The 18,954-nt window shown below is 33.9% G+C and overlaps 1 protein-coding gene across 1 annotated transcript in view; it reads right to left on the bottom strand.

Moving 5' to 3' along the window:
- sca (scabrous) overlaps positions 1-17,495 on the bottom strand; it is an 86,803-nt gene extending 69,308 nt beyond the window's left edge. Inside the window, exon 1 of the mRNA XM_014243525.3 lies at positions 16,143-17,495. Within this exon, the coding sequence (XP_014099000.2) occupies positions 16,143-16,828 (686 nt within the window). The 5' untranslated portion in view covers positions 16,829-17,495. The remainder of the gene's footprint in view (positions 1-16,142) is intronic.
- Positions 17,496-18,954: the final 1,459 nt, after the last annotated feature.

The raw sequence follows: 18,954 nt of genomic DNA, 5'->3' as shown, positions 1-18,954 counted from the left end.
AACTGCTGTCTCAATGTGTGTTCGTACTCCCACCCCAGTGGTATTCAATCTGTCATTTCCATACTGTTTACTCGAGGTAAACTTTACTTTTTCATATATTGTTGTAATATTAGGAAATGGGTTTTCTATAGTTTTTTCTTGCCCGCTTGCTTGCCTTCAATGTGTCCTTGCCCTCTGCCCAAGCACACGCGTTCTATAGTTATGTATCTATGTATGGGTGTGTGTGTGCCTGATTTGTTTACTTTGACTTTGGCCACTCATAATTGCTTTTCGGGCTACTCAGCTGTCGCCATGCTCTCTCTCTTTTGCTTTGCCTCTTCGTTTTTGTTTACTTCACTTCGTGTTGTAGTCGCTTTTCGTTTGCTTTATGACAATCGTTATTTATGTATAATTTTTCTGGCTGTGCTGTTGTTGTTGCCGTAAATCTGCCTGCCTAAAGTTTGTGAGGTGCGTAAAGCAATTTTAAGCTTTCTGCTCTTTTGTGTCGATTTATATTTATGTTTTATACCTATTTTTGGTGTATTTGCATTTTTGGCCAAAATATCTTTATAATCGCATTGTGCCACGCCGCCAGCTGTGCGCTCAAATATTAAATTTTAGCTTACAACAAAAACAAAATCAAATCATAAAACAAAAATAAAAATCACTGTGCCAGTTTGTAATGCAAGTAGCGCTTACTCAATTTGTTTTCGTACTGGTTGTTGTTGTTGTTGCATGCGGCAGTGTCATTGTCCTTAGCTCGCCGCAAAGCAATTAAAATTCGATTAAGATAAGTAATTTGTAAAACAATATGACAATTTTGTCCCATCCAGACCGGCGAGCTGGTGGCGGAGACTTACTGTCGAGACGAAAAGTAATGTAATCTAAGGCACAGTGTGGTGTTGTCAGCAGTCGGTATGTGCATTTTCTCCTGGTATGGTGCATTCTGAAATGCCAATGTAATTGGATTTAAATTACAAGCTGACATGGAAAAGGAATAATGATTTTTAGACGCTTATCGTTTCCACATAATTAGATAGGACAGGGTAAATTATAAGTTTTTGTACTCCCCAAAATATAAAAAAAACTAAAAAAAATAGATTTCTAATCATCATATTAGAGTGAGAATTTTAATTGTATACACATTTAGAAGTTTTATGATTCATAATAAATTTTTATTTAAAGGACATTGAGCCGCTTAATATGTATTTTGTTAATAGTCCGCTTAAATTAGACACAAATACAGAGTGAAGTTCCATCAATTTACAACAAGCTGAAAGTTAGTAAATAAGTTGAACACATGACTGAAAATAACGTACTAAAGCTCCTCATTGTTTCGACATGTGAAAAAAAATACTCGAAGTCAAAAGTCAAGCGTTGCTTTTGCGATTTTTAAACGACGCGTTAAGTCATATCAAAAACTTAATTATGACACAAATTGTAGACCATAGAATTATCTATAAAAAATTTTATGAATACTTTTTTCCTAAGACTAACTGTTTACTTTAGGGTTCTAAAAACATTGTTTACTTTAGGGTTCTAAAAACATCGTTAAATTAATATGTAAAGCTAAAATGGGGCGTGCGAGTACTAAGTAGAGGTCTCGTTGAAAAATATTGATTGAAGAGATTGGCTTAGTAACCGCCATTTGGTATCAACATGTCAATATGTAGACAATCTTTTTATACCCAAATATATAAATATAACCCGAAAGACAGAAATTCCACTCCTTAATTCCCATACTCTCAGTAACAATTGTCAAAGTTAGCCCCGTTTTGAGATCTTTAGAAAGACCTTCTCATAAAGGCTTCATTTTTAAACTAGCATTCTCTTCTTGCTCGAATGCCCTCCCTAGTTCTCTCTTTATATCTTAGTATCTCTTTTTATAAACATAAGGAATGAGCAATCAGTTAGTCAATTATAAGGTGTTTATGTGAATGTAAAACTAAGTATATTGTTTCGAAAACTATTACAGAGGCCAGACTTTTAGTACAGCTTATGTAAAATTATGCATTTTTTGTACTTAAAATTTACGAAATCACTCTAAAAACTATTGCACAAACTCAAATCGCATGCGAGTTTTAGAACTTGCATAATATGGTTTGCTAGTCTTTTAAGGTCGGTCAACATTTCTCTACTTTGTTGACTCTGAGAAAGTAGATTAAATATCGATTGATATATGTGACACTTTGCATATAATTTTCCACTTAATTTTCCCTGCGTCAATTCTATCACAATGCCATTTGACGCCTCATTACACACGCATACCTGGTACAAGCTAAGTGCACGAACATAAGTAGATTTCCTAAGGGTACTCGGCTGCAATAAAGTGTGTGCGAATGTGATTGCTCAAAGTGGCTTTCGCTGAAGTACCGTTAACCTGTATGATGTGGCCACAATCCGGTCAAATTAGAATTAACGATTACAACTTTTCTAAATTTTTGAATCGTTATATCTCCGAAACAATGGCTCGTAAGGAAAAAAGTATTGATACATTTTTTATAAATAATTTTATAATCTACAACTTTGGTCCGAGATATTGATATGATGATAAAACTTACCGTTTTGCTGAAAATCCCAAGGTTTTTGTACCCTTTTATTCTATAAGAAATGCACTTTTGAAGGGTGTTTATAGCTTCGGTGGTCTGAAGTTGACGGTTTTTCTTGTTTGTTTAAGTTTTTGATTTGTGTTCTCGACTTGTACATCCAAACTGTCAATTATTTAAGACATGCATTAGCCATTATTTTCTTTCCACGTATTTTACGCATTGCAAAAAATCACTTTATCCCTTGCTCTCTCTTCTGCCCCCTATGTTTGGCTGCGTTACTGTAAAGTCAATTTCATTTACATTTTAAATTGCTTTGACATTTTGTATAACTTTTGTTGGCAGCGTTCATTGGCAATGACCGTGTGTGTGTACTCACCCTGTTGGGATGTACACATATGTATGTAGATAGCGAACTAGCATATTTATGCTAAATGGGAGGCAATGAATAATGCAAATTTCAATTATTTTTCTTATAAACTGATGCCAACAACTGTATGTGAGAAATAAGGGGGCGCTCCATTCTTTCTATGCACTCTAATCGATATTTTGGTGGATGTTTATGAGGGAACAGATAAATATATAGATAGATAGATAGCAAGAAAGAAACAGTTATTTACTACCTAAATAAGATTCATAAAAAGGTTATATTTTTGACTAATTTCTCTAATATGCGCTTAATATACTGAGGTAGGTTAATTTGAATTTTTTCTCCATCCTTTGAACTTAGAATATCACATAAGCTTAAAAGGAATCAAAATATTTCGACAAATCAAGGAAATTTTATGCGACTAACCATTCCGTTGTTTCTACATATTACATTATTACAATAAATAGCAATATAAAATGCCCTTATATACAATATATAATTTAATTCCCTAGAGACGAGGAAATCGAGCTAAATCCAAATTCGCACTCTTAAATTGTAGGCGTTCGTACGTTTTGAAGGCTAAACGACTGTGAGTAACTGATACGCAAGTTGCGTGTGCAATTATTACAGTAAACCCAAAACACATCGACTGACTTTTGATTGACATTTCGGTGAATCAAATGACTATTCAGCAATAAATTTTCTATAAATAATATAATTGCCTCTGTAAAGCAGGTCTTGTATTAGGAGGCGTAGTCGATGTGGTTTATATCGTTCTTAAAATATAATTTAAGTAGCGTAGAGGATAAATAGTAGCGGCAGCTAATTTAAATAGAATATCATGTAAATGGAATTTCTATTGTAGATCGTTAAAAGAGTCAATCGTGCTAAGGAATACTTGCAACTTTTTCGAATTAAAATAATTCCTCAAATTTATTCTAATTTGCTGTGAGAAATTGGTTTCCTCCCCGCGATGTTAATTAATTTAAAATTTTTGCGAACATAATCATAAAAGTTTCAACACTAGATTCGCTGATTAATGTGCTATCTTCCTAACACCAAACCCTACTTAGCGCCAATGGCATAAATCGTGGTTGCATTACCATCAAGACCACCACAACAAGGACTTATTTTTATTGCCTTCAATATTTGCGAGTGAGTTTAATTTTATTGCCCGCCACTACTACCCGCCCGGTCTTGCTATATAGTAGGTATTTGGCAACAACGCACATGTCTTTGAAAATTCAACAACTACACTTATATTCAACGGCAAACGTGAACAGCACTACATTGCGTATGAGTAACTTTTTAATGGCATTTCAACCGGAGAACCCACAGCACAAATGCCACAATATTACAATATACAAGTAGCTGTTAGTTTTGTAGTTGCTGTTCGCGGTTTCCTGTAGTTTTTATTGCAATTGCCTTTTTGTTTGCTGGTTTACTGGCTGCTTGTAGAAAGTTGATGTTATAACTGTTAATAACTGCAGGTGGTTTTAGCATTTGATGTTTGTCTTTTTCAGCGAAAATATTAGATTTTAGGTAGAGAAGTTTCGTGTACATACGAATGTGTTTATATAAGTGAACTTCTGTTTGATTTTCGAGCTTATGTAACTAAAAAGTTTTTGGCTTTTAATATACCTTTGTTGGGATTGTAAGCAAATAAGCCAATGATAGAAAAGGTTTTTGGATGAAATCGATGTTGGTTATTGCTGATTGCTTATAATACATAAGTTTAAATTTTCGTTTTAGACGAAGTCTTATATATAGATGTCAAACAATTTAAATTTTAGATAGTGTAAGGATTACATGAAAGTTTTAATATTTAAATATTCTAAAGAATCAAAATTTTTTATATAAAATATATTCGATTTTGTTTGACCCTCAAATTCGTACCATTTACTCATTCGACCAAAATATTCGATTTTCACCCACATGTATAATGCAGGCACTGTGCGCCTACGTCAGCAGTCTGACAAAATTTTTGCCAGAAATTTCATGGCGCAGCGCTTTTCAATATCAAAAGTGGCAATGTCAAAAAGCTGACCCGTGGATTGTATTCCATCGCCACAGCGAGTAGCCACACACTCGTAGTTGTATGTAGTAGTGTGCTGCTGGTGGTGGCGTAAATGTGGTTAGAGAGCTGTCGCTGCGTAATGAATATTGCTCACTGTGGTTATGTAATGAAAGCACAAGGAAAAAATTTGCTTGGCTACGCGTATTTTCAGAAAGTTACCTTGGTGTGTCAGAGATTTAAAAATAAATTTGATGAATGTGGAAAACAGTGAAAAAATATAAATAATGAAATATGGAAGAAGGAAATGGACGGAAAGAAAAAATACTGTGAAATAATAAATTTGTATAAAATATGTTCAGAATATTAAAATAAGAATATTTTTACATCTAATCCTTTCAATAGCTACTATACTCTGAAAGTTGTACATTGCATTTGTACCTTTTTAAACTTCAGTAGTTATTTTTATGTCCAAAACAAATATTCTGTGTGGAAATAACATTATATTGTAAAATTTTCGGTCTTTTATCATTTACAGTGTTGCCACTTAGTTGATACCTGGCCTTTTGCTTTAAACTAGTATAAAATTCTTACAGAACTTACGATAATTTGACGTATTGTTTAAAAACATCTAAACTAAAACTATTAATTTATTTGTTCGATATTAGGTCACAATTTTCGAAGTCCAAAACTTATGTAAGAAAACATGGAGCGGAGCAGCACTGTTATTTTGCTTTATCAAAAACCAGTTCAAGAAAGTACTTCTACTTGAAGTATTTATTATTTTGCGAATATAAAACATATACGAAGTGTTTTGAAATGGCTCCAAACTATTGTAGAAATTTGTTGGTATAAATCGTAACAAATTTTCAGTTGTGTCGGATTTTTGAGTTCGTTGAAAGTATAATGGTTAGCAGGCATCGCTGCTTGTAACTGTGTTGCATTTATAAATTTTGTTGAGAGCGAGGAATTAGAAAGTGTTACATAAATATGCTGCCACCGGCCTCCATTTTTCACAGAATACTGTCAAAAACCAGCTGGACAGATCTTCAGATTTTATGCCACATTTTTGGTATTGTGCTATTGGAGTATCAATGTGAACATCAAAAAACTTTTAGCTTAATAAGGGCCTGATCTCAAGGCAAATATTCGTCTCGAGGTCATAGAAATACATCCCGAGATGCGCGAAGGAATTGGAAAATATAGTAAAAAGAACCAACTTTACTTTGATCTAAATAAGATAGCCACTATATTGATATTTTCTTCAAAAATAAGTAATACAAATAAATTATACATGGTTACATAACGACATTGCTGTTATCGCTTTCTCTATTATGAGATAGATATTACGCTTTTATTTTAGATTAGAAAACAGTGTTGAGAAAAAAATTATGAAAAAATGTTAACAAATAGTTATTGCATACTCTAAAAGTTCTAACGGTTTATGTATTAAAATGTTGACAATTATAAAAAAGGAATATATTTATATACCATATATACAAATTATATTACTTTTTCCAAAAATAAAATGCGAGTAAAAATTTTGCGTATTTTTCTTTGTTTTATCTAAATTTGATTTCAACCAGCTACATATGTTTTTTGTTTCAAATCTTTATACCTCCATTAGTTCAATTTCGCATCCAATTCATCTAACACTAACACCATCGCACTTTTAATCCATAACAGTTTTTCCAAACTTTTTTTATGAAGAAACATTTTTCAATGGTATTATTGGAGCGAAAATATAGATAATGCCATGTGCGAATGCATATATAGGTTGATGAAAATGAATGTACTCGCATTCACGTGCACTCTGCTATCACGCGATAAGCACATGCACACACACATGCCGCATACACGCATATGTATTGATAATATGTATATGTGTGTAGGATATCACTTTCATCCGTTAGATCACATAGCGGATATTTAAATGAATGCTGTTTGCAAGTGTAGCGGAAGTGAAGAGGAAACAAAAAATGGGACAGTCGATACGCCATGAATAGCAAATGAATAAAATAAAAATTTACCGCACACATATGTGTGTATGTGAAAATCTATTTGCGGAAAATATTGGAAATAAATACTTTTGTAGCTGCGAGTGCGACTGCTGCTGCCGAATAACAGTTATAGATAGATATTTATGTATGAAAATATATATAAGCCAACAACAAAATCTCCGAGTTTTCCCCTTCAACGTGCGCATTTTGCTCTCGCCGCCCTGCCACTCGGTTATCGCAAGTGTGAAAACTCGAATAGTATTTTTGTTAGAGGATTTTCCTATAAAATACACACTTAAATATATAACGGTTGTTGTGTGTCTAACCCCGTGTATTTATTAGAATGAATGGCTGAATGCATCACTGTGCAAATAAATGAATGAGTTGATATATGTGCGGTTCCATGGATTATTATTCCTCTCGGGCGCTTATCGTTGGGTAATCCTGAGCGCAATTTTATAGATTTTTTTTTTTATTTATATTTAAAAAATATATCTTTTGTTGTTTAGTTGTGCGTTTGCGACCAGGCTCGGCATTTTGTCAGTTGTGGCTTAATTTATCGCACGTTTGATTTATCGCGAGCAGGTTTGATTTGCCGGCGAGTGCCTGCATATGTGTTGAGTCACCAGCCTTTTGTGGTTTTTGATTTTTAATAGCATTTGGTGAATACTAGATTGCCAACAACTTGTGGAATAGTGCGGAAATTGTACTGCGTTATCTATTTATAACGGATATGCGTTAAAAATTATTTTGTCAAAGCTAAATTTGTAACTCGCATGTTACTTTTCTATATATCTACTATTATATATTTGTCAATAGAAAAAAAATTGAAATACGATTTTGTTGTTAAATAAATTATTTTTTAAATCCCAATCACTTATTTGGCCTTCACTCGAATTTATGGCGGCTTAAAAGCGGTGTGAGTGTGTGTGTATATTTGTATGCGGTTTGCGGCTGCGTGTGATATGTTAATTACATTTAAGAGCACAAAGGTAATTTTTTGGCAAATAAATCCGCATATATAGCAACTCGTGCGCAAAATATCGTATGTTATAATTTGTGGAGAAATATTGAATTTGTATCTTTCTGAATTTAAAGCTTGTTGTGTTTTTGATCAGTAATTAAATATGCGTTTTTTGTGGTCGAATTAATGAATTGAAAATCGTGTGGTGGCGTTAGGAAATAAATTCTTATAAGTTGTCGTTAATTTTATATAAAGAATTCAATATTTTTACACGATTATCTCAATTAGAAAGGCTAAAACGCATTTTCCAATATATAAGAGTCCATGAATAATTCAGGAGTAATCATAACGTGCTTTTATTAATATTCGTCTATAACTAAATATTCATTACGGGTGACTTAAGGGGCACGTTAGCGTATGATTTAAAAAAAAATTAATTTTTTTCTCATTTCGTAGGAGATCCTATAAAATATACATATAAATGTTCAGCATGATGCGCTGAGTCAATTTAGAGATACCGAGCTGAAATTTTGAACACGTTCTTTTCTCCCAAAGATTCTTATTTTTACAAGATATCTTCACGAAATTTGGCACGGAGTATTGTCTAAAAAACGGTATATTCTTCAAAGAAATTGTTCAGAACGGACTACTATAGCATGTAGCTACATATACAAACCGATGATCAAAATTAAGATAAAAATCTTTTTATACCCTTTTGTGCTATAAAATATGCACCTGTGAATGACCAATGCAGCCGAAGTTGGCGTTTTTTACTGTTTTACATTTATTTTATCACAATTGGAACAGAAAAGTATTTAAGGATCTTATTTTCGTATGGATAAAGAAAATGGGATTTTCAAATCACTTTAACTTAAATCACAAATACGATCGATTGTCACTGTATCGCATATGAAAGCAGGTAAACAAGCGATGTGTCTCCATACAAATATTGAATTTGAACATGTCTTATATGAGAAATATAATATTAGTTACAAATCGAACATAGATATTACGAGTATATATTTATTATATAAAAACCTATAGTTTTGCCTTTATTAATCACACGCTTAACTGACAAAGTTTATATTTTATTGCATATAACAATTATTGTAGTTGGTTATCTGTAAAACAGGGAAGACATTTAAAACTCATTAATATATGGCTGCTTATATATTTATCAATATATATATCCACCATTTCTTTGATTAGCTGTAGTCTCACAGTTTTTTTTTTTTAATAAAATTTATGTCAAAATAAACTCCTTATCATATTTTCTCAACCAGACAACTTACTTTGCCAGAAAACCATAATTATACCTATGTTTCCCTCCATATGTGTTATCAAAGTGTCTCTCATTTCAGTGAGGATAACGATGCTATTTGAACTTGCAAAGTTTCTACCTTAAATACATGCCGTTATAAATGCGCGTATCTATAAACACACTCATATAAATATATATATCTTTTTCTGTATCGACGTTGAAATTCGCATGAATGCAGTCTCCCTGTTGCGTGCATATCCGATATCAAAATTTAAGTAAATATGGTTTTGTTTGCGTACACCTTTGTTCCGCAGCTTCTCACACGCACACAATTTTTCATACGCAGACATGCAAGTACATACGCAGAGGTATTCATTAACATGCTTGCAGGGTTTCGAAACTTTGCTCGGTGGTGAATAGAAAAATTGTTGCTTCAAAAATCAGGACTGACGTAGGCAGTGCCAGTTTGCATTGCGGCAGGTCGGCGGTTTTACATAAAAATGTGTAGATATACTTATACTAACTAAGTATACAAGTATATGAAAGAACACTCATACGTACAATATATATATTCGATGGCGAAATAGGCCGTTTGAAAATTATTTTTTCTAATTGTACAAAGCAAAACTCAAAAATTTAAGCTTTAATTCGTAAATCAAACAATATTTGCAAGACATGTATAGAAAATAAGGCATAATTTTAAGGATGGCATGAAATATTGGTTGGGTTTAAAATAAACCTCTTAGTGATGGAAGTGCTCTTGAAATTTAATGAGTTTAAAATTTTTAAGATTTTGAATGAAATTTTTTAACAAACGATTATTAAAACCAGCAAAAACGTTAACTTCATCTGCATCAAAGCTATAATACCTTTTACATCTACACTTCTTATAGTATAAAAAGATATATAACTTCATTTCGATCGGTCAGTTTGTATGGCAGCTATATGTTCTACTAGTCCGATGTGAACAAATTCTTCGTAGATTGTACCATTGCCTTAGGTAATAATTTATTTCAAATTTTGTAAAGATATCTCGTCATATAAAAAAGTTTTTAATATAACGACTGGATTTGATCAGTCAGCTTGCAGGACAGCTGTATGCTATAGTGATTCGATCTGAATAAGTTCTTCAGTGATTGTAGCAATTTTTTGTTTTAATAAGTATCGTCGTCGTAAATCTCGTCAAATAAAGAAGTTTTCCATACAAGGACATGTACTTGATCGTAAATGAAGAGCTTATCTAAAACAAAGGACGTGTGTAAAATTTCAGCACGATTACTCGAAAACTCAATGATTGGTTTATTAAAATAGAACCTGACGGATAGACATACGAATATGGCTAAATCAACTCAGCACACATTTCTGAAATGTAATAGTTGTAATAACTAATATAAAAATGTGGTCTTTTTGTATTTTTAAAATCATTTGGAACATTTTCTTAGTTGCATTAAATAAGAGATTAAATTTTGTAACCTTTTGTGAATTTATCATTGATACGTCCCTTAACCAAATCCTCCCAAATGTGACCCGACATCGACACATAGAGATAACTTTCGTTTCACACTTAAGTTTGTCTCTCTCTTTTCTTTTAATTTTCTATTTTTTTTTTTTGCACCTAGGTTTTTGAGTCTCCATAAATACGGTAAAGTTCATCTGAATTGCCCTTCCTGGCTGACCGTCTTTTCTCATTCTACTGCATTTTTGGTCTCTGCCTAAATCTCTTTCTATTAGTCTATCTCACATTGCTTTTTGCAATCTACAATATGTTCTTTTCCTTTTTATCCTTTTTTCTACATCCACACGCAACTAAAACCAATGAGTTAGGTATTGTTTTAACGATAAGGGTTATCACAATGTGACACCCATAATGGAAAGGGTGTAACTTTTTAAGATGCAATGTGAAAAACTTACGCTTATGAACCTACAAAAAAAGTTTTTTTTCTGAGTGCCTGGTTAAAGGTGCTTTTTCCATACATGAGATCCAACTATAGGAGCTGTCTAGTTTCACAAAGGACTGTCATTTGCAATTTCTTTAGAGTGATCCACATCTTGGTGTCTGAATGCAAAATAAGTTAGACTCCAAAAGGAAGTGTTGAGTAAATAAAAGCTCCATGAGAACTTTCTAAAGCTCTACTGTCGTTTGAGAATGTTTAGCAGTGATATAATTTTAGTTACGCTTAGTGATAGAACTAGAAAGGGTATATGGTTTATATTTTGTGTTATTCTGCAAATAAAAGTCATGGAAAAATTAAATTTTTAAAAGGAAAAATAAAGCATTTAAATACTACTTTCCGCTTGTTATTGCTCAATTTCCGCTTGCACAGAGTTTCTTGCTCTGGGCACAGCTGTAAAAATATATACAGAAGAAATTCGATTTAAAGTGATATAAATGCCATTGCATTAATTCAGCAACATAACAGTAATATTAGCTCATACTTATGAAATATTAACTGACATTTTATGTCTATGTTTTCCTTTCCGGGTCTGTGTTTTGGTAACTGCTGTGCGAGCATCAACGCAAAGTAAATATAATGAGCGGACAATAAATAAATAAAGGGAGGAAAAGATGTTGCAACATCGAAAACGCGGCAAGCAGCAGACAAAATTTAGAAATTCAGCCGCAGGCGTTAACAAATTGCGCAACAACACAAATGTGGATATGTTTACCCACATTCAAGGTAACATGTGTACCATGTGTTATGCGGCAGGGATCACTGAACGTCTGTATGTATGTGTGTGTGAGATAAGCATATACGCACGGCTATAAACAGGTTCTGTGGCTGCTTACGTGAAATCCTTACTTGTTGTTTTTGTAATAGACCACAATTACAAGACTATTCGACTATTTATCTCTGTGTTAGCGTTGTCTCGTAGCTCTGTGAAAGTGTGTGTGTGTGTGTTGCACTATATTCTGCTTTATATCACATTCATATTGGCGCTATTGCTATTGCATAATATCTGCTGTTGCTTTGGTTGCTGCAGCCACGTTTACTACGCTGCTTATATTGTTGCCTACCAGGGTTTTGATTTCATACACGCTTTCCTGCCACACCGTAAATGTTTTACTGCCAGCACACAGCCAGATATTCACACATATGTGTGTTTTTGTATGCTCTTATGATATATTTTACTTTGCCGAGCGGCACGTACATTTGTAGGTGTGTCCTGCGGGCATCCTTGCTACACACACCTGCCACACGCACACATATGTACGCTTGCAACTGTAGTGGTATATTTCTTCGTAGTCTTTTATTCGTGACAACTCTGCGTGTGATTTCGTACACATTTTCGAGCATTCAGCTGAACATGTGTGGGTGTGTGTGTGTGCGTGTCTTGTAGGTACATACTTCGATGATGTTTTGCCACTTGGTGCTGTGACAACATACAATAATACAACAGCATACACACACACACATAAATATGTCTGCATGTGATCCCTCTCTCAAAGTCCTATTGAAACGCAGGCACAGTTTGATGTATTGCCGCCTTGTTTAAAGGGATTTTGGCAACTACCATCCAGCATCAGCTTTTTTATTGCGTCTATTATTTTTTCTTACATGGAATTTTGATTGACTGCTCGCTGTGATATGTTATGCCGAGATATGTTTTTTTTTTATTAGTGGCAGCTACCGTTCTTGTTATATGCCTGCATCTTTGTTTGTGTAATATTGAGAGAATTTTTAGTATCTTCTTTTCATTCGTGATTGATTTGCATGTTTTATGCTTCAATAAAGTGGAGAAAAACCATAAAAAAACAACATTTGCTTTACGATGTCTGCCGCTGGCGGGTTCTGCCATAAATAGCTCACTCACTAACATACACACATCGCTATTTTATTTCCTGTCATTGTAAACATTTTAAAGCTTGAGTAAAAATTTGTCGGAAATTTTTGTTTTTCAAGTTCCAGTTTTTATTATTCATCGCAGTGACTTTTGATGACCCTACTTGGCGTTTTTTTATTTAGGTAAAAATTATCTATTGGATATCTCGCTGCTAGTCCATAATTATACTCTGAACAGTGTTTATTAAGTTTGCCACGATATTTGTAATGATATTTTGCAAAAGGAAAGGTCTGAAATAAAGTATATATATAAATGATCAGCGTGACGAGGTGCGCCTGTTTAGCCATGACCATCTATGTATCTGTATATACGCGAACTAGTTCTTCAGTTTTTGAGATATCGATCGATTTTTCAAACGTTATTTTCACGTCAAGAAGCTACTTATTTGTCGGAACTGTCAATATCGGTCCACTATAGCATATAGCTGCCATACAAACGGATTGATTTAAAACAATTTTTTTATGGAAAACTTTTTTATTTGAAGAGCTTACTTCACGAAATTGTCATGAATTAGTGTTCAAAGCAACGTTATAAAAGAAGAAATTGTATAGATTGGACCAATATAGTTTATAGTTGCCATACAAAATCAGGTTCTTGTAAGTAATCTTTTGTATCTGTTTAGCCTCGCTGCAACTGAATATAACGTTTTTTCTTGTTTTTTACTCCTATTTCCTATATAATATAGTTTACTTACTCCTGTCTCTATCTAAATAAAATGGTATGGTGGATAATACATTATTTTTCATGAATAATTGATATCTGTGTGTTTACAATAATCAACAGAAATATTTTTCACTGCTTTGTCAGGCCATTGTTATACTAAAAATTACTAGTAGTCAGAATACTTTTTTATATTCATCCATAATATATTATACTTTGATGCTTGCAGAATTGATATTAAAAATTCTCCGAATCAAAAAGCACTTGCCACGACAAGGCTCCTTGAAACATTGAAGTTATTAGCTGATAATTTTTGTTTTCCAAGTAATATCCATTGGTGTTCGTATTTCCGTTTACTGCGGGGTTAATGCATGTTTATTCATCATTCACCAAATAATGTATTTTAAAGCTGTACAAATAAACCGATGTTTCACTACGAAACACACAATCAATGCAAGGAAAACAATTCAAGTAATTTGGCATCTGATATAAAAAGGCTGTTATACTATGTCAAAATAATTATTTTAGAGAATACTCATTTCAAATAAAATACAGAATAATAAATAGTTTGACTTTCTTTGTCCTCAAAGGCATTAGCATTAAGCCTCAACTTATCGTTAACACACAGAAATGAGTTTAACGGATTTAAAGCAAGTTTCACTCTAAGCAAAGAAACCTCGAAATTCAGCTATAATGAAGATTTGTGTTATGTGTAATAGCTGTTTTGACAAGAGAAGTTCGTTTAAAATTTCTATACAACTAAAAATCACCATTTAGTACTGAGCAGATTTATGTTCGATTCAAAGTAAAGTTATACGGTTGCTCTCAATTCGCATTGGGATATAACCAATTTGATAAAAGAGATACAAATCTCTTCAAAATTAACTTGTTATTTAAAAACTGTGCAATGTTCGTCACATGGATAATAAACACTAAATGAGATTTCATTTTTTCAAAGTTGGAGAGTAAAAAAAAATAACAAAGTTAAAGGTTATATTTCATGTCCTTCATATGCCATATTTTGACAATAATCGATACGAAATCAATAAATTATTTTCAAATATTTAACATATTAATCATATCTACTAGCCTATCGGATGTATTGAAAACTTGCTCAAGTAAGAGACTTACTTGTAATGCCTTTCGAAAAAATACAATACAAATTTATGACTTATATAAGTATTCTAAGTGACATCTGAAATCTATTTGATGCGAAAGCCAGCTATTTGTCTGCAGATTTTCAGATTAGAATACAATTACATCCAGTAAAAGTCAAAACTTAATATATTTTACTAATAATGTGATCCGAGTCTAAAAAAAAAGTCCGAGAGAATTGATAAGAGTTTGACACAATTTTAACTAGTCTCTTAATTTTTTAAATATATACAAAACAGCCACATTAGTAAATCGATAGTAAAATTTTGATTGAAAATATAATATTTTAACAACGGTTTCGAAGAGCTCAGAAAATTTTAAAATGGCCTTTGGGGTCATAAAACTACATATATATACATCTTAAAACAAAAAAGAAACAAAAGAAAAAATAGCAGAAACTTTTGAGAAATAAGCATAATCTCTGAAATATTTATTATATTGAAATCAATCATCTGTAAATATTTTTTGTAAAAATTTATTTTAATAACTCGTTTTGAAAGATCTGCACATAAAAGGTAGAGAGTTCAAAGTTTTTGGAGTAATAAATATTCAAATGAATTCACAGCATCTATACATTCGAGGTATGGTATTATAGTTTTGAATTAAATCTGCTATTTGTCAAAAGTGCTGTCGTAATTATAAAAATATTTTTCAAGACAGTTAAATATTTTTACAGTTCAGTAAAACATACATTATTAACCGATATGGTTATCATTAAAAAAGCAGAATTACAAGGACATTAAATAATATATATATTAACAAATGTTCTAATTCACAAAAAAATGTTCTTTAATCCTTCAATTTTACGTTTATTATTTAATCCTTAAAATTACGCATACAATACAACCATAGGTACCTAGAAGTAGAAGATATTATAAGCAAAGCGAAAGGTGAGAAGGACTAGCTCTGCGCTGCAACTAGCTGATTAATATTCAATAACTAATTTGCACATCAAACAAAAGCAACGGCAAAATGGGCGCAAATTCGATGTGCAAACGAAGCAAGAGAGGCAAGAAGAAAGAGCTCAAATAGCCACGGGAAAAATAATTATAGCAGCAACGGTGGCGGTTGCAACACGGAATACAATAAAGTCAGTCAAGCAAAACAAGTGCAAGAATAGAAACATCGAAGATCAAACGCTGAGGAAGCAAGACTGCTGCAACAAACCGATTGTGGCAAGGCCGTTGTCTGTTCTAGTGAAGTCTGTGTCTATTTATAGATATCCAACTGACCTAGTTATCAGGCGCACGAACGCCTATTAGACACCTAATTTGTGACTTGCCGCAAATTTCTTGAAGTGTCACGCAATTTGTGTGCGCGTAAATCGATCGATTAATTTCGGCTACTTACCGCAAATCCTGCAATTCGGTGCGCATATCTGCATCCTCAGCACCGGCCGACAGCACATCGCCCGCAGTCGTGCCGATTCTCAACGATTTGCGCAAATTGTGCTCGAGCAGCTCGTAATCCTCACGACGGCGCATCATCAGTGCGTTTAACTGTTTGGAAAGTAATTGCACCTGCTCGGCGAGCGGCAGTGCATCAGCGTTCTGCTCATGCGGTGGCGCCACTGTTATGGTAGTTGTTGAGATGCTGGGGGTGGTGGTGGAGATCGCACTAGCAGCACCGGTGGTTGTTGCATGTACCAGCGTTGCATCGTCGCGCTCGTCGACAAAGCGCAACAGCTCAACACTGGAGGACTCAGCGCTGGCGGCGTAGCGCTCCGAAGCAGCGGCGAAGTCATTAGCAAAATCATCGCCAATATAATTGTCGGCATCTAGTTCGTCGACAGTTGCAACGTCATTATCGCTAAGCACTTGGTCGTTAGGAGCGTTTTTATTAAAGGCGGCATCACGCAACATGTTGCCAAGACGCTGTTGTTGCTGCTGCTGCCCCTTTTGTTGCTGTTGCGTGCTATGCATTACACTTACCGCGCTGACGGGCAGTTGCATGAGACATGCAACAAGAATTGTGCCAATTAACGACACGAAAGCGCCGGAGCGCCAAAAAATCGACGCGCGAGATAAAAGCAACATATTCGACACTGTTGTTGTCACTGTTGTTGTATGGTTGCAAGTTTGTAAGTTCGTTTACGATGCCTTACACTTTGCAGTTTCTACTTTGTCACCGTAAATGCTGTAATTCTCTGTTTCTTTGTGTTTTTCTCTCAACCTTATTTTGATTTTTCTTTACAGCCGTCGCACGCAACGCCCATTAAAACCGTTAAAAGCACAATAAAAGCACAAACGGCGTATAAATCAACAGCCCACTAAGCCGCTGGCGTTAAATGCGTGCGCTTGTCGGTCACTCTTTACACGTTAATCACTTACACACACTCACACGTCGGTAAATACGCCTGGGCGCATAAAAGTATGCTTTGCCACAATTCTCAAATATATAATTCATATGAATATTTCCAATTTTCCTTGTTTACACTTGCACAGTATTTTCGTATTTTCGATTTTCCGTTACTTTAACACACTTGTCGCTGTCAACTTTGCCTTTGAATAATTTATTGTACTTCAATATTCACTTATTATTGTTATTTGATTGCTTCGACTGTTTGAACCTTCCTTAACAGACGCCCACTTGTCGACAAACCGTCGCACATGCTCAGCTAAGCCAACACTATTTGGTTTCTATATCCAATTTGATCATCTACGCGTTTATCGATTTTTTCAAGTTCACTTTACACGTTCTACCGCAAGGGCTGTCAGGACTAAAACTGAATAACGCGCCTTTTGGTGCGTCCTTTTATACCTTCGCATTGCCATCTGTCCGATTGGTGTCCAATTGCCGACATTCGCCAGCACTAAGTCGTTGTCAATTGGAAGAGCGTTGAAGAGAGTTAACATTGTGTTTGCAAACAGGTTGTTCGCTCACGCTAACTTTGCTCGTTCTCTCTTCTAACTCTCGTTGTACTAAAATTTGATTGGGCCAAAGCGGTTTGAATGGCACAGTGGGTTTGAAGGATAATCTCGCATTCAATTTAGTAAAACGTTTATAATAACAATGTTTTAATATTGATAATATATTTTGTGTGATATTACTTATCATGGATAATTCTAATTTATAGGGTATGACAGCAAAGCCAGTTAAATCCACCTTGTTAAATTTCCAAAATAGTTTATTATTATTTCTTACTAGCTCTAGCCATCTGATCAAATCTGTCCCGATAAATTTCTTTTCCTAGATTGGTACAATTTTTTACTAAGTGTGTCATGCCTGACTCACTAATCATAAAATCAATCATTACTGGTAAAGAGAAGTGGGTTTATGAATACGATGTCGAAACTGTACAACTTTTAAATGTCGCTATAAAAATGGACCAAAACCGGTATAACAACGCTGAAGGCCATCAAAGTCGAGGCTTTTAGCAAGTGTATGGAAAATTGAATTAAGCTTTGGTATGCCACTTTTGGCTCAGGAGCCTATTTTGAAGAGCGTAGTAGTAGTTTTTTCATTTATCAGTTTGTATTTCTTTAACAATACCATACCCTCGCACTGGAATCCTATTGATTATGTTTTTTTTTTACATTTGTACTCGAATTAGAGATAACGATAACGCCTAATTATTAACAATGTAAGTTCACCATCTTTTCTTTCAATTTTGATTCGGATACAGTACGAGTAGAAAAATCGGTACATCGTCAACGTATCATTGTCGCCTTTGTTAGGATGAAAGCAGAGATCGAGCCTTGGGTCGATAACTCTTTCAAGAAATATCAGAGGCTATTTTGTAATAGTAGTTTCGGCAAGCAATGGGAAACATCTGCACCTTTATTTATTGTGTGATATTAAGGCGTAGCTGGTAAATTCGAGGAGATGCTGGACTTAAAATATAAAGAATCCAAAAATCTTAAAGGTGAGGTTCGAGAGAATATTTCGATTATTTTACACACAATTGTTTCCACAAAAATCAATAGTACTAACATTTCTATATTTCAATACCAATTGTCGGTTTGAGAAGTAAGTTCGGCAACAATTATTTTTATTAGCCTGAAGTAGTTGACTATGGAATAATTACTACATTTAAATATTTGATTGCTAACGTTATTGAGGTCGTATTCGGTTTCAATCCGATATCAAAGTTTTTTTTATTTTTTTAACCCGAAATGCACAATGCATTAAAAAAGAAAAAGAGAGTGCAGTTTCAATAAGA

The sequence above is a fragment of the Bactrocera oleae genome, chromosome 4, assembly GCF_042242935.1.
Source record: "Bactrocera oleae isolate idBacOlea1 chromosome 4, idBacOlea1, whole genome shotgun sequence".
NCBI classification, from domain to species: domain Eukaryota; kingdom Metazoa; phylum Arthropoda; class Insecta; order Diptera; family Tephritidae; genus Bactrocera; species Bactrocera oleae.
This window is presented reverse-complemented; position numbering and strand designations above follow the sequence as displayed.